The sequence below is a fragment of the Sorex araneus genome, chromosome 4 (genome assembly GCF_027595985.1).
Source record: "Sorex araneus isolate mSorAra2 chromosome 4, mSorAra2.pri, whole genome shotgun sequence".
Taxonomy (NCBI): Eukaryota; Metazoa; Chordata; class Mammalia; order Eulipotyphla; family Soricidae; genus Sorex; species Sorex araneus.
This window is the reverse complement of record NC_073305.1, coordinates 100,828,670-100,845,285: the sequence shown is the minus strand read 5'-3', so window position 1 is coordinate 100,845,285 and position 16,616 is coordinate 100,828,670. Positions and strand designations below refer to the sequence as shown.

At 53.9% G+C, this 16,616-nt stretch overlaps 1 protein-coding gene across 1 annotated transcript; it reads left to right on the top strand.

The window, feature by feature from the left end:
* Positions 1 to 746: 746 nt before the first annotated feature.
* On the top strand, positions 747 to 11,020 carry LOC129404346 (aldehyde dehydrogenase, dimeric NADP-preferring-like). The gene is given in 12 exon segments (XM_055136702.1): positions 747 to 846; positions 849 to 910; positions 2,385 to 2,616; positions 2,992 to 3,077; positions 3,270 to 3,502; positions 4,105 to 4,157; positions 5,233 to 5,303; positions 5,722 to 5,862; positions 6,554 to 6,721; positions 7,031 to 7,130; positions 7,382 to 7,512; positions 10,928 to 11,020. Coding segments are annotated over 12 exon segments (1,470 nt in total).
* The last annotated feature ends 5,596 nt before the right edge of the window (positions 11,021 to 16,616 follow it).

Sequence of the window (16,616 nt, the reverse complement as noted above, 5' to 3'; positions counted from 1 at the left end):
TTAACTATACATGCATGGAGAATTGATGTGCCAGAAGAGTCTAAAGAAGAATTGGGTCTGGAATATTTACCTCTGTTAAGGGAAAACATCTTATGGCCTAGTTCTCCCTCTGAGAGAGCCTGGCAAGCTACTGAGAGTTTCCTGCCCACATGGGAGAGCCTCGCAAAATCCCTGTGGTATATTCATATGCCAAAACCGATAACAACGATGGGTCTCATTCCCCTGATCCTGAAAGAGCCTCCAATGCGGCACCATTGAAAAGGACGAATAAAGAGAGGCTTCTAAAATCTCAGGGCTAGGACGAATGGAGACGTTACTGAGACCACTCGAGAAATTCGACAATCAAGGGGATAATGATGATGTTAAGGAAAAAACAGGAGTGTGAAGAAAGAGGAGGGGAATATTTCACAGGACAAAGAGTGCTTACCAACCATCTCTATTCTGGGCACTGCCAGGAGTGGTCCCTGAGGGGCTCTTTCTGGCTTTGCTTAAACACACCGCAGTGATTCTTCTTCAGATGACAGACAGGGCCACTTCCTGGTCCTCTCTGCAAACCTGATCGTCATCTGCTCCTTGGGCATGGAGACTGCCAGAGGAGTAAGGACGCCTCGGTTCAAGGCCTGAGAAACAAAACAAAGTCGCATTTCCTAGAGCTCCTAGAGCTCCCAGACCTTCCTCTCTCGATGCGATGAGTGGCCCAGAGCACTGAGGATGTGTCCCCGTGCCCCCCTCTCTCCCCAGGCACCATGACCAGCATCAGCGATGACATGGTGCAGCGGACCCAGGTCACCTTCAACTCTGGTAACACACGCCCCCTGCAGTTCCGCACCCTGCCGCTGGAGGCGCTGCGCGCATGTTCAGGTAGCAGGACAAGGACAGCACAGACGCGCTGCACGCGGACCTCAACAAGGTGCCCCGCGGGTTCGCGCCCGTGCGAGGACGCGAGGGGACAGAGCAGGGGCTGTGTGCTCGCCTCCCGTCTGCGGCGCCCGTTCCCCTTCCCCATGGCACAGAGCGGGAAGCCCCGCCGGGCCGCCAGCGTGGGGAACCATGAGCAGCAAGGCTGAGCCCCCTTCTCCGGTCTGCCTTTCTTCCCCGCTCTCTCCGCACTGCTCAACTATCCGTGCCCCCGACACCCCAAATGCCAGGGGTCCTTGTTTCTCCTCTGTGGGTGGGGCACAGTGAGCCCGGTTGGGACTCTGCTGGTTTCTTATCCCCCACTGTCTGTCCCTGGCCCTAAGCAAAACCAGCTTCTCCCTCCCTTCTTACCTCCCCAAGTCCTCTGGCCCTGTCCCCGACCCTTGCTGCCCTGGGGGTGAGCAGAGCAGCAGTGGAAACCATCCTCTGCCATCCTTTGCTGTTTTTTTTTTTTAATGTCTCTTGGGACTGCTCTTTAAATTTTTCTTTTTAGTTTGGGGGGGATCTCACGTGCTAGTGCTCAGGGGACCATGTGAGGCTGTGATGCCAGAGATAAACCCGGGGCTCCAGGTGCAAATCACGCACTCCAGAGCTTTGAGCCATCTCCCCTTGTGTTTGCTCACCTTCAATCAAAACACAGACCAGGAAAAAGCCCTCTCTGTTGTCTCACGGCTTCCAGCTGGCTTCTCTGAGCCCACCAGCAGCTCTGTCATGCCTGTGCTCTGCACTCCCCCCTCCCCAGGGCCCCCTGCTCTGTCCCCACTGCACTGAGGGTCTGCATTCGCTCCTCTTCTCCTCTCTACCCACTTCTTCAGGGGGCCTTAGGGGTCCATCATGGGCTCAGTCTCATTTTAGTCTATAATCGGTGTTCCCGACAGTACCCCCAACCCTGCCACACGCATGCACACACGTGCATACAACCTTCTATTACACACATGTGCAGACTCACCCACATGCATGCGCACACACATGTACACACATATGTGCTCACACACACTCTCAGTCATACACATGTGTACAACATACATGCTCACATGTGCAGACACCCCCCCACACACACACACTCACACTGGCCTCATACACTACAGACCCTCAAATTATTCACAGACCCTCAAATTCAAGATACTCTCTGGTAACTCAAATTTGGCATGTCCCACCTGGGCCCCCAGCACACAAATGCGCTCTCAGAGGCTTCTCCCCCGACGTCCCCCCCACACAACACACTGTGTATTGGTCAGTCCTACCAGTGCCTCCCCCTGCCTCTTCTGACCTGGAGGTCCCATGAAGAATGGCCTCCACCCCCTTGGCGAGCTTGTTGGGTTTTGTCCCTCTCAACCACAGAGCAGCCCTGTGAGCCAAGGGCCAGGCTCTCATTTTGTAGATGGGAGGGCGAGGCTAGGAGAGGCGAGCAGCCCAGTAGGGGTCAGGGCTGGAGAAGGGACCCCCTCACCTGCTCTCCCGCCCAGAATGAGTGGACGGCCTACTATGAGGAGGTGCTGTACGTGCTGGAGGAGACCGAGTACATGATCAAGAAGCTCCCTGAGTGGGCGGCTGAGGAGCCTGTGGAAAAGACCCCCCAGACTCAGAAGGATGAATCCTACATCCACTCAGAGCCCCTGGGTGTGGCTCTCATCATTGGCACCTGGAACTACCCCTTCAACCTCGTCCTCCAGCCCATGGTGGGCGCCCTTGCTGCAGGTAACAGGCTCTGTGGCCCTCGGTGGAGGAGAGCCGTGGGACTCGGCCTGCGAGGAAAGGGGCACGGAGCCCATCTCTGCAGCAGCCTCATATCTAATCTGCACAGCCAGGTCTCCTGGTGCAGGAGGCGCAGGGAGCTTGTGCGTCAGAGCCGTGACTGAGGCCCCTGCTCCCTCTGCCCTTGGGGCTGGGCTGCGTTGGGCTAAGAGGGATGCTGCTTCCTTAGCAGCTGGGCCGAGTTCTGCCCCCAGCCAGGCCCGTGGTCTTCCCTATATTTCCTCCCCTCTTCCCCCATCTCTGGGCTAGTGTGCACATGGCTCGTTATGCCTTCTGTGTCCACTGCCCTGGTGTCACCCGAGTCTGTGTGCTCTGCAGGAAATGCGGTGGTCCTTAAGCCCTCAGAGCTGAGTAAGAACATGGCACAGCTGATAGCCACCATCATTCCTCAGTACCTGGACAAGGTGAGTCTCTGAGCCCGGGAGGGGAGAGCTGCACAACAGGGATTCTTCCAGCCAGGGCCAGCAGCGCTGGGGTGGGGATGGAGGGTCTGTCCTGCCAGAGAGCCCAGGCTTAGACTTGAGCTGGGCTGCCCAGACAGAGGTCTCAGGGGGCTTCAGCCTTCTCAGAGTCCCACTTCCTCCTTGGATGGGAAGGATCTGTACCCAGTGCTCAACGGCGGCATCCCCGAGACCAAGGAGGTTCTCAAGGAGAGATTCCACCACATTTTCTACATGGGGAGCACGGGTGTGGGGAAGATCGTCATGACCGCTGCGGCTAAGCACCTGACCCTCGTCACGCTGGAGCTGGGGGGCAAGAGTCCCTGCTACGTGGACAAGGACTGTGACCTGGACGTGGCCTGCAAGAGAGCGGGCGGCGGCTGTGCACGGTGAGTGCGGCCGTGTTCATAGTCGAGGTCCAGGCAGCTCAGAGCATTTCTTCTTGGTTTTATTTTGGGGCCACGCCCAGCTGTGCTCAGGGCGTACTCCTGGTTCTGCACTCAGGGATCACGGCTGGAGTGCTCAGGGGGCCATAAGGGGTGCTGGGGCTCAAACCTGGCTCAGCCCCTTGCAAGCCAAGTGCCCTACCCACTATCACCTCTCTGCCCCCAGAGCAGCATCTCATAGATCTCCCCCCCTGCGTCCCCCCTACCAAGTACATGCCTGAGGGGCAGGGCCGCCTTCCCCACCGAGGCGGTGCTGGGCCTGCAGAGTCAAGGACTTGAAGAGAGAGGCCAGAGAATGCTCACGCCAGGCAACCCCTTCAGTCCCCCCAAATCCCCCCAGTCATGGATGAAATAGGGGCACTGGGCACGCTGGCCCCTCCCCTGATCACACGTTCCGGGCATGAATCTGGTTTGGATCTGAGCAGAACATCTGGGGAGCTGCTGTCAGAGAGTGCCCAGCTGCTGTCTTCCACTTCCCCCGCGCCCCCTGCAGCACGCGGCCCCAGGGGTCTGCGAGGAAAAAATTCACCCTGGGCTCTACACAGACGCATCGCCTGGGGAAAGTACATGAACAGCGGCCAGACCTGCGTGGCCCCTTGTGTAAAACACAAAAATAACAAGAAATTCGCGGGTGGCAAGGCAGGCGATGGAAGGAAGAAGGCCAAAGTGGTTTCTTGATCGGTTTATTTCATTTCCATCTACATTCTCCTCTGATTCTCCTCCTGCTTCTTTCTCCCCCATCCTACTTCATTCTCTCTCTCGATCTGTGGATCTGGCCCCCAACCAATTCTTACAGCCTAGTTAAATCTCCACAGCGTGAGGGGTTTGGGGCATACACATAGGTGTGGTCAGCAATAGGATAAGGTTCCTTTCCCTCAGGGGATGCTTCTCCTAGGACTTAATTCTCTTTCAGCAGGAGGATCCACACAAGGGCGGAGTCCCATGAATGTGTTTCTCTTCTCCTCAGCCAGCAAACATATAAGAATTCATAATATTAATCATTTTGTATGGACACAATAAGGGATGCATTAAAGCTTACAGAATTGCTCTCCTGGGGCCATCTCAATTTCAGACTACAGTGCTCAGGACAGAACAGTCTTTCCTATCTCCAGCAGGGTCCCAGTCTCATCATTACTTTTGGATCATGACAGCATTTGTCTATGATCAACCTCTTAACTTATAGTTAAGAATTAGACACTTTGGCCAGGCCCATCTCGATGCCAGAGTAGCACATAACTCACCACTTGCCCTCGATCCTTCCTGTCCCTCGTCGGGACCCTGTTTTTGGGGTGCTCGGAACTGAGGGCAACTGAGGCTTAAGTGGAGAAAGCAGATGCCTGGGAGGGAATAATATTCGAGGCCAATTAAGTCTTAATTTATAAAAACATAATATTGTCTTCTTGTGTCTATACAAAAAAGACATAGCTTTAAAGTAAATTATTCAAAAGGCATAAAGAGGAGAGAAAGGCAATGCTATAATATTCAGTGTCCTAGGAAGCTCTGATGTTACCAATTAACAGAGTTTGATTAGAGGAAGAGCAGATAAACTGGTAGAAGTGGTTACAGATAAACAAAGGAATGGGAGTCACTGGGGAGCACTTTGATGGGCGTGACTGATATACCTAAGCACCTAGTGGCAAGGGGAGAAAGGACAAGCCAATGATATCCAACAGCCCCTGACTACATCCTCTTTGACCCTTCCATCGAGAGCCAGATTGTGGAGAAGATCAAAAAGTCCCTGAAGGTGCACGTGGGTCCCCGGTGGGAAGAGAGGGGCTGCAGAGAGGAAGCATGGTGGCTTTATGCAGAGCTCGGGACTTCAGCAAACGTTGGCTCATGTTTCTGATCAGAGAAGGAATGCAAGTCTGTTGGAGGGCTCTGCAGAAGGATTCAAAAACAAAAAGCAGAGACCTGGGGACTCCCACCCCCAAGAAAGGCTCAGCTAAAACACTGCCATCTCCCTCCCATTTCTGCAAAACTGAGTCCACTGTGAACTGGACGTTTTAACCTGATGTTTCAGCCACACAAAAGCGCCCCCTCACACCACAGCCCACAAGCCCAGTCGTCAGGGCCCCGTGGCACCAATTTTCCTGCACTGGGCCCTACGCTGGGGGCCACCGCATGGACCCCAGAGCCCTCCTGAGGCCACTCCTCTCCCACAGGAGTTCTACGGGGAAGACCCCCAGAAGTCCCGTGACTACGGGCGAATCGTCAGTTCCCAGCACTTCCAGAGGGTGATGGGGTTGCTGCAGGGCCAGAAGGTCGTCCACAGGGGCACTGGCGACGCGGCCACCCGGTACATAGGTACCTGCCGTGCCCTTCAGCAGGTCTCGCCCACTCCCAGAGTGGTGGCCAGCGGGCATGGTGACAGGGAGAAATCTTCTTCTGGGGCTACATGTGGGCGGGGCTGAACTCAGCTAAGTGCCCTGACAACCCCTAAGCAGACCCCTCCTCAAAGCAGAGAGAGCGGCAGCATCTCCCCACCCCCTCAGTGCTACCAAGGAATGACCCCTGACCTCCAAGTCTCCCCAAACACAAGCCAAATCAAACCCACCTCCTCTGCACAGTGGCATAGTCCAGCTGTGAGAGCAGAAAGTGTGGGTCAGTGTCAGGCCTGAGGATCACTTCCCACACCCCACCGGGCCTCGAAGTACTGACGAGAATGAGGCACGCTGGCAGGGGCTCTGGTGTCCCTCAGAGGAGTGTCTATCCCCAAGATAAGGATCCAGGGCTGAAGCCATAGCACATAGGGTAGGAAGCTGGCATTGCACACGACCGAATGGGGTTCCATCCCAGGCATCCCATGTGGTCCCCAGAGCACCGCCTGGAGTGACCCCAAATCAAAAGAAAAAAGTGAAATAAAAAATGGATAAGGCTCCTGGGCTCCCCGCAGCCCCCAGTAGGCTGACGGTCCCCAAACCACCTGTGAAGGAGCTGGAGGGGCCTGGCGGGCAGGGCTCCCGTGCCCATGGGCTCTGACTGTTTCCTGCCTCGGTGCCCACCATCCTCTCCAACGTGGACCCGCAGTCCCCGGTGATGCGGGAGGAAATCTTCGGGCCCCTGCTGCCCATCCTACACGTGTGCAGCCTGGATGAAGCCATCCAGTTCATCAAGCAGCGCGAGAAGCCTCTGGCACTCCACGTGTTCTCCAACAAGGACCAGGTAGCGCAGCGCACGCGGAGCGCTGAGCCCGGGGCTGCATGCAGGGATTCCTGCAGGCCAGGCGACCTGGCCAGGTCACTTCATTTTCCTGAGCCCCTTTCTCTGTGTCTCTGCAGGCACCTCCCTGAGCAGGGGACCGGTGATACTGGGGTCAGGGTCAGCCTAGACAGCTTTGCTCTTATGGGTTCCTGCCAATATGTGCCCTGTGGGGAGAGTGGGGGTCGTGGCGGCTGAAGGAGGCACCTGGGGAGGGGGGAGGCTGGAGGATCCCTGAGCTGGGCTGAGGCTGGGGCTGGTTTGGTGTTGCAGGTGATTAAGAAGATGATTGCAGAAACTTCAAGTGGTGGGGTGACAGCCAATGATGTCATCGTCCACATGGCTGTGCACTCTCTGCCCTTTGGGGGTGTGGGTGAGTTTGGGGCAGGACCTAGCGCCCAACAGCCCCCTACCGAGGTCAGGGCACACCCACCCAGTGAATTCAGCAGGGGTCATGGGTTCCCGCTCACTGTGGGCATACCCACCAGACACAAGTCCCTTGAGTGCTGGAATGCACAGGGTCCCTGGGGCACCAGGCCTGCTTAGAGAGGCCCAGTGGGATTGGCAGGGCTGACTCCCTGTTCTGGCGACTGGAGACGGGCCTGAGCCGGCTCCTCCCCCCAGGGAACAGTGGCGTGGGCTCCTACCACGGCAAGAAGAGCTTCGAGACCTTCTCCCACCGCCGCTCCTGCCTGGTGAGGCCCCTGAGGGACGACGAGGCCATTAGGGCCAGATACCCACCCAGTGCCACCAAGGTGAGAAGGGGGAGCAGGGCTGTGGGGGCTAGGCTCGGGGGCACCCGCGGCCTCACTATCTGTGACCTCCCTGCACAAGACTCGCCACTGACATGTTCTGGCCGCCTCAGCTGGCCACGTCTCCCCAAGAGCTGTGCCTCCTTCTCCTGGTCCACCCCGCAGGGGCCCCATCCCACACCAGCCGCACGCCCCACCCAGGGCCCATAAAGATTCCAATGGTGTTTTCCACCCTGCTGTGCAAATATGTGTGTGTTTGTGTTTTTGTCGTGGCTAAGCCCCTTCAGCTTGGCTTAGGGCCCCATCGCCCCTCCTGACCAGCGGGAATGGCCCCCAAAGCCTTTCCGAGTTGGAGCCCCACTGTGGGAGGGGGGGCGGTGCCAGGGGCAGTGTGCTTTCCCTGGGGCTGGTGGCTCCATTTGGGGTGTCCTTGGTGACTGAGCCTCCGGAAGTAGACAGAAGACCCAGGCTGTGGCTTTGGCTGTATTTCCGGAAGCTTCAGAATAATACAAGAAAATCTGTGTTATTCCAACAAAACTTATATCCAAATCTGAAGATGAACAGGAAGAGAGCACAGTGGGCTGAGCATGTGCTCTGACAGGTGCCAGGTTCTAGTCCATCACCACATGGTCCACCAAGCATCACCAGGAACCAGGAACCAACCTCAGCAGCAAGTTAGGAGAGGCACCCAAGGATCACATCTAGCCCACACCACTCAAATGAACCAGGCACTTCAAGTTTAGCTTTTTAAAGGCACACACACACACACAGACACACATACACACACACAAAATGGGATGTTTCTTATCGATCAAAAGAAACCACCTCTAGCCAGCAAACCTAAAATTCTCCTCAATTCCTTTTTCTTCCACATATCCCCATCAATTCGTTTTTTGGTGCCACTGTTTACCCAGGTGGCATGCATGTAAGGCGCTTGAAGGTACTACCTACATTGGGAGACAACACATTCTTTTCAAGACACGTGTTGAGAAAAGAGCCTAGGAAACGCTGTAATCATCTTCTAACCTGTGGAATCTATTTGGGCACACACTTCTAAGGGTCACAGACACGAGCATCAGTCAGTGGAATGTTGAGAGACTGGAAATCCAGTATTGAGGATTCTCCTTCAGACTTCCCTCATTTTGAATTTTCTCAATTGTCTTTTCTGTCCGCTAGCAGGAGCCCCTGTGATGGCCATGGTGGATTCTCAGGCCTGTGGGTAGTGCCTAGCACAAAGGTTTTGAAATATGAGATAAATGGTTTTTATCATAAAGTCAGGTTCACCTCAATACCTGTTAGTACAGCTCTTTTTTTTTTTTAAATTGATTCACCATGAGATAGTTACAAACAAAGATTTCATGTTTGAGTTTCCGTCATACAGTGATCAAACACCCACCTCTTCACCGGTGCACATTCTCCACCACCAATGATCCAGTATCCCTGCCCCACCTCCCCCTCGCTACCACCCCAAACCCCGCATCCCAACAATTTCTTTGCCTGTGTGGCAGACAATTTCCACAATACTCTCTAGTTTGGTTACATTCAGTATTTCGACACCAGTCCCACCATTATTATTTGGAATTTTCCCGCCACCACTCAAGCCTGCTGAAAAGGCAAAGGCAATGCTAAACAATTTATTTTGTACTGCTTGTTATGAATAGCATAAGATGTTGTGTGGCCATACTCACTCTCAGTGCTCCTGAAATTCTAAAATTTTAGATAATTAGCGTCTGGAGAGTCTCTGCAGCAAGCTGCTCAGGTTCGAGATTCTTTTTTTGTGTCCCTTAACCCCGCTGAAAGCTAGAAAGTACTAGGGACCTGAGAAATAACCCAGATAAAGGGCCTAGGGCAGCACATGGTGAGCCCGGGTTCGGTCTTGGCACCACTTATGGTCTCGAGGAGTCGTTGTTAGCACAGAACCAAGCATGTCATGAGGACAGCCAGGTGAGGCATACAATTTTTTAAACTTAATAAAAAATAAAATGCTTAGCACATTCCTCATTACCCACTCATGAAATCTTTTGCCCAAAGAGAGAAACTGAGAGATCAACACGTATGTGTACACACATGAGTACATCAATTATCCCCCACGAAATATAGGAAGTACATAGAAAACAAATTTCAAAAATACTAACAAAAGAGAAAGAATGCTGTGCAGCAGGTGTGGACTCAGAAAAAGGACCTAGATAAATTGCACAGAGAGGCGAAGGCCCAGCCTGACAGCATCCCCGCAGTTCTGGCTGCTTGCTCACACCCCCTCAGACCTAGGACAGCAGGGGCTGTGCAGAGCTCCCTTGAGCCTCAGCGTGGCGGCGCCTGGTGGGCCTGTGGGCACCACGGGACGGGGAGGAAGCAGGTAGAAACCTTTCCCTTTATAAAAATCATTTTCATTGATCTTAATCTCCCCTTCACTTTGTATAAACACCGTGGTTTACAAAGTAGTTCAGGATGATTTGTTACACATCCAGTATTCCAACACCAATCCCACAACCATCACACCTTCCCAATTTTCCCAACAATCCCCTAAGCTCGCCCCCCTCGTAGGCACACAATAACTTAATAGTTTGTTATTGAACACTTGCTAATAGATTGATCCCAGAATGTTTCTGGAGAAGAAAGTTAGTGAAGGTTGCATCTCACCATGGAGCCATGAATTCCTTGTATAAGAGACTGCTAGGCTGACGCTCCAGGCCAAACTCTCCGTGTTTCTAGAAACTTCTGTCCCACCACAAGGCCCTTCTTTCCCCCTGCCCAGTTTTCTCACTGTCCCATGCACCCCTGGAAGCATGCCCTTTCTCCCAGCTGATCTCACCCCAGGAGAGGTGGCTGCCCGGTCACCTCTCCTACTGCTCAGCTAAATGCTTCTGTCCTGAAAATAACCAACCCCCGAGAAACCTGGGAACCAGATGTGGAGAAGGAAACCAATTGCTAGGGGCATTTCCAGTGGGGCGATCTCAGGGTCAAGTTGAAAGGACGTTGCCAGTGTCGAGGTGGCAGCTCAGCTGATGCTTGGCTCTCCTACAGCTAGGTGAGGGTCCACAATCGGAAACCGGCCAGGTCTCCCCAGGTCAGGGTCCCTCCAGGTCAGGGTCATCCAGACGAGGTCAGTCCTCCACAACAGGTCAGGGTGCCTCCCCAACCAGGTCAGGGTCCTCCAAGCCAAGTCAGGGTCCCTCCAAACCGGGTCAGGGTCCCTCCAAACCAGGTCAGGGTCCCGCCCCAATCATGTGAGGGTCCCTCCAAAGCAGGTCTGGGTCCCCGCCCCAAACACATCATGGTCCCTTCCCCAACCAGGTCAGGGTCCCAGGAAGGTGCCAGATGTTCCCACCCCTTGCATTTAGGCTTCACCTGGGTGGGACCCCCTAATCACTGGTCTCTAAATACCGAGGATGACTCTCCTTCTCCCGGTTGCTTTTAGGAGAGCCGTTGGGTCCTCGATTCGTTCAGGGACCTCAGCCCCATACCTGGAAAGGCCAGCGAGCCTCCAGAGAGGGAGAGTCGGCTGCTCTGATTCTCGGGAACACTAAGGCCTGCAGCTGCTCTCAGCGAACACCTGGGCACGTGGCACGTGGTTCCTCCTGTTCCCACAAGTTCCGGGGTACCTTGCTCAGAGCTAAACAAACCCCCTCAGCCCCTCAGCTCAAGCTAAAACACAGCAGACAGACATCACTTGGGGATTCCAAAGAATTTAATGGTGAGAGTCAGGGAAGTGTGGGGCTGAGGGTCTGCCTTCATGCCTCGAGTGGGGAGGAGCTGGTGTCAGCGGGAGGTGTCTGGGGGGACCCTGGCGCCCCATGAGGATGGTGGAGGGGGAGGGGTGGCTCCCCTGGAGGGAGGGGGCTTGTCCTTGGAAGCATTCACTGTCAGCCGCTTTTCACGAGTCGTTCTCTCCACGTAGGCAGGGCACACAGCAGCTCAGGGCTCTCAGGAGACAGCCTGGGCGCCCTCTGGACGCCTGTCCCCTTTGGACTAAGCACCGGGGCTTCCTGACCTTCCAACGGAAGTTTAGGAAAAGGCGGCGGCGGCGGGGACCAGCCTGAGTGTGCTTGGTGTCCACTACTTGGGGAGACGGGCTGAGGGTCTGAGGCTTCAGATGTGGCTTGCAGTTGATGGGCCTGGCCTCTGAGTGGCAGGGAGAGGGCAGACGAGGACCGTGCAGGGCACCCAAGGGAGGGGCCGTGGTCTGGGAGGTCTCTGCAGCCATGGCCATGGACTTGCCCGGCTTCCCGCCCCTGCCCTGCTGCCTCCGTCCCTGTGAGACACCGGGCTCCTTCTCCATGTCCACTCCAGCACTATGTGGGGTCAGCGCTGGCCTCCCGGAGCGAGCAGAGGGGACAGTGCACTGGAGGGGAGCACACGCTGGCTTGCCTGGACGGGCCGCAGGGGCGACAGTGGCTGAATGGATCATCGTAAACTTGGACTGTGGAGGAGAACCAGAGGGAGCAACACGGTCCGGAGGAGACGAGATGGCCTTCTTCCTGCAGACCCTGCAGGATGGGCTGATGCACAGCAGGTGGTCCCGACGCGGGTCATTCTTGTATGCATCCAAGGGGTTGCTGAGGGCAGGGAAGGGAAGAGAGGGCCAGGAGCGGGCAGAGGAGGGTCTGGAGTCAGTAACCTGGGGGAGGCTCTGAAGCCAGTCCCTACCCTGGTTTCACTCCCATGGCTCCCAGCTCTCTCTACACCCCCCTCAAGGCCTTCCTCTCACCCCTGTTCCTCTGGCTCCCCTCCCCAGACAGCCCTGAAGCCGCCCTGTGACACCGGATCTCCAAGGAGGGCGCACACATACCTTTGCAAGTCCCGGATAGTTTGTATTTGCTGCAGGTCCGCCAAGCTGAAGTGGTACCTCTCACCTAGGGACACGGGAGAGCAGCTTCTATGAGTGAAGGTCACACACTGGCACAGACACAGGGCCCATGGAGGGCAGCTGGGCACGTTCTTCTCTGGGACCCTCAGCAGCCAACAAGGAGCAGCAAACGGCCAAAGACGCTCTGAGGCCTGTTGCTTCCTTCAGAGCCTTTCAGAGCCATCGTCTGCCTGGAGGCTCCAAGGCCGCAGTTCCCTCCCCGGGGATTCTGATCCCCACCAACACTCAGAGACACCAGCCCTGTCTCTCACTGTCTCCCACAGTGAGAAGTGCAAGCACCCTTTGTCTGACCCCTCCCTGCTTCATTTCCAAGCCTGGCAGACCAAGAGAGGACAATGTCTCAACTGTGGCAGCCTTCTCGGCGGCTCCTCTGAGGGACCTGCTTCCAGGGAGGCTCTGCGGAAGCCACGGTCACCCGGTCACCCCGAGGGACCATGGGCCCAGCACTGCAGGGAAAGGAGGGAGTGGTCACTCGGGGAGAGCTCAGCTGCTAAAGGCAGCACTCACCTCTCAGGATTGAGGCCCTCGTTTTTTTCCTAGCTCTGTTCTGCCTCTGAGGAGAGAAAGAATCAGTGATCATTTGGGATCAGCTTTGCACTCCCCTCTCAGAGGCTCTGACGTCCACACATGAGACCCGTAAGAGTCCCACAGGGACAGAGAGGTGAGTTTCTTCCTCGAGTCCACCTAAGATGTCGTGAAATGTTTGGGTTTGGGTTTTGATTTTGCGTTCCCAGTTTTCTCCTCTGAACGACACAAGGATCTCAGTGTTGACATCAGGCCCCCCTTCAGGGACGCCAGGCAGGGATGTATTCCCTGGGGCGGGGCCCCAACCCCACTCCACTCTCCTGAAGGGCTGACCCGGAGGATGGTTTGATGTCTCCCGCCCAGCCAGGGAAGTCGTGGTGGGACTTTTCTGTTTGAAGGGACCTTAACCCCTCCAGTGGAAGTAGACTCTAGTGTGACGGCACTAGTTGGGATTTTGTGATGGGAACCTGCCGCCCCACCCACATAGTCTGTGAAGTTCAGGGAATTCTCTCTTCGGTGAACTCCTTTCCCACACAGTCAGTCCTCCTTGACAACTGAGGCCCTACGCTCTCCTAGATGACCGAATCTGCTGATTCTCTAAACCAAACAAATTCATGTTTCAATGTGTGAGCAGAAAGAAATCAACACCACCCACCAAATTGTTCACGCAATGGCCCCGGCTCCTACCTTTTGGTCAATCTTTCTCTTACAGAAGACCATGAGAGTCGGTATTGTGAAGCAAACAGCAAAAAAGAAGAGCACCTCAAGCAACGCCAGGAAGACTGTCGTGGGATCACTACTCGTCAGCTTTGAGCCTAAGCGCAATAAAGACTCATACCGGGGTGTAACCAGAACGATCATCAGAACGATCATAAACCATATACTGGACTCGATCATCCTGACCACAAGCTGCCTATGGCAACTGAGCGTGAGCGCGCGGCTCTGCCTTATATAGGGCCGCCTGCATCACAAAGGGGGAAGAGTCCAATAGGGTTCCAGAGGGGTGCGAAGCCGTGTATGTCCACCATACCCTCCCCCACCCTTCCTACCCACTTGGCCTACCCTTCCTGGACCCTTTCTCTGGGTCCCTCTGCTCTGAAAGCCTTCCTATTTTCCAACCCCCACCCCTGCCTTCATCCCACCATGTGCTTTATCCCCAGAAAAGGTCCTGCTTTTTCTGCCTGGAACCCTGCTCTTCCCTGGGTCCTCTTGACTCTCTGGGAATAACCTTGACTTTGCTCTTGACAACTCATTTCTCATCTGAAATCCTACCATAGATTTCTTTTTTCAAATCTAGATAATTTATTTCTTTTTAACAATATCAAAATATTTTTTAACTTTTTACAAAGTACTTCACAGTTTTTGATTACATAGAATATTCGGACACCCATCCCACCACCATTACACCTCCGCACCGCCTTATTTTGAATGTTTCCATCCTGCACCCCAACCTCTCCCCAAAGCAGAACCAGAATAACTTATTTGGTATTATTTGTTATGAATAAACCGCTGAAAATTCTCCAAAAACCTTTCCTAGAGGAGAGTGTCAAAGATTGTTGTAGTTCATCCAGGAGCCTGCCATTAAGCCCTTCTCAAAGAGATTACAATTATGTTAAGGGGTGAGACTTGTGCCCTTTTCTAGATATCCATAAAAATATATTTCCCTCTAAGATGGCTTGCCTTCTTCATTAAGCCCCCTGGTGTGCGACTCTTGGAGTACGAGTGGTGTGGGGTATGGTGAGGTCCAGGGATAGGCTCACTCGTGGCTGGGGTTTGGCCCGAGTGTGGAGAGAGCAGCCGTGAACATGGTGGTGGTTGAGTTCTGGAGGTTTTTGGCTGCTGGGGCTGGGTCCCTTGGGGCAGGGAGGGGCCTCCCCTGCCCCCTCCGGTGCTGTGAATGAAACAGCCTGGCACGGGGTTCCAGCAGCACGGCTATGGCGAGCTGTTTTATGCTCTCTTTGGAGAGAGAAGGACAGTGAGTCTCTGGATCGTGGCTGTTGAGATTCTCTCCACCAGAAATGTTGGATTTGACACTCCAACTGTGGAATGCTTTTTGGCTGACACGAAGCCAAGTCTCACTTTGTGTTCTACACTTAGGTGTGTGAATGGCAAAGACCATTTTAGATTTTGGTTTCAGTCCACCTTCAAGCACTAGTGCTGTCAATTGAATGGCCAAAGCATTACTTAGTATTTTCAAATTTAACATGGAAAATAAATGTAAGTAAGCTTCTCCTTGCCTTGGAGGATATCAGTTGCTCTCTTTTCTCAAATTGACTGATGCTTAGAACTCAAACTTTTAGGTCACACTCTACCCAGATACACACACACACACACACACACACACACACGGAAGGAGAGAGTGAGTGAGAGAGTGAGTTTCTTTAGCAAATACATCAGCTCCAGTTCCAAAACAAAAGACTTCCTCCCATTTTCCCAAAGTTTGCTCTCGAATTTTGATGACTAGGGATGGCTGCTCCCTAAACCAGGACCCAAGTCCTCTTCATATCCAGAGGTGTTTGGGTGTGAGGGCTTGGAGGCCACACACAGGGTGTCTGACGGTCAGCCATTCCTTGGATCACACTCAGGCCTGCATGCGCTCACTGTGTTTTCTGCCACTTGAGTTTCTTTGTAGCCCAACAAAGATCATCTTGACCAAAATATCCCTCTTCATTCTCTCTTTATTTTCACCATGTGTATTCAGTTACCAGATGTACAATGCAGCAGATCATCCTTTCCATGCACACAACACCACAATAACATGCCCATCAAACCCACACCCCAACAATGGGAAGTGTGGGGCAGCAGGGGTCCTGCTGTGCCCTGAGCCACTTCCCACCTTTCCTTGACAATCCTGTAAGCTAGACCCAAAGAATATCCTGAGGAACAGACTTGTGGAATTTGATGGTAGAAGAACGAAATATTACGCTAGACTGAATTTATTTCAGTAGGAGCACTTATCAGAGTCTTGTGATTGAGCATACTGGAGTCTAAATCATTTATTTGGTAAGAGAATACTTTGATAAAGATGACTAGATTCTTATGCCTGCTTCTGTCCTAACTCATTGGATATAAAGCAAACATTTATGTCACACACATCTACATGAGCCCCTGAACTAAAATTGACATTCAGAAGTTGCTTGGTAGCACGGCTTGGTACAAAGAATGTAAAGACATACACATATACCCACTACAATAATTTCATGTTCCAGTTAGTACTTGCAGAAAACTTTCAGTGGTTAGTATTTTGTCTGAGTTTGAATGAGCAGACTGGAATTGTTTGGAAGAGGATCCATTATTAGGACTCAGGAGATACAAGGAGAGGCTGGCTACGGAGCCATAGTATAGCGGGTAGGGCGTTTGCCTTGCACTCGGCATCCCACATGGTCCCTGGGCACTGCCAGGAGTGGTCCCTGAGGGGCTCTTTCTGGCTTTGCTTAAACACACCGCAGTGATTCTTCTTCAGATGACAGACAGGGCCACTTCCTGGTCCTCTCTGCAAACCTGATCGTCATCTGCTCCTTGGGCATGGAGACTGCCAGAGGAGTAAGGACGCCTTGGTTCAAGACCTGAGAAACAAAACAAAGTCGCATTTCCTAGAGCTCCTAGAGCTCCCAGACCTTCCTCTCTCGATGCGATGAGTGGCCCAGAGCACTGAGGATGTGTCCCCGTGCCCGCGCCCCTGGCTCCCAGGTGCCCCCCTCTCTCCCCAGGCACC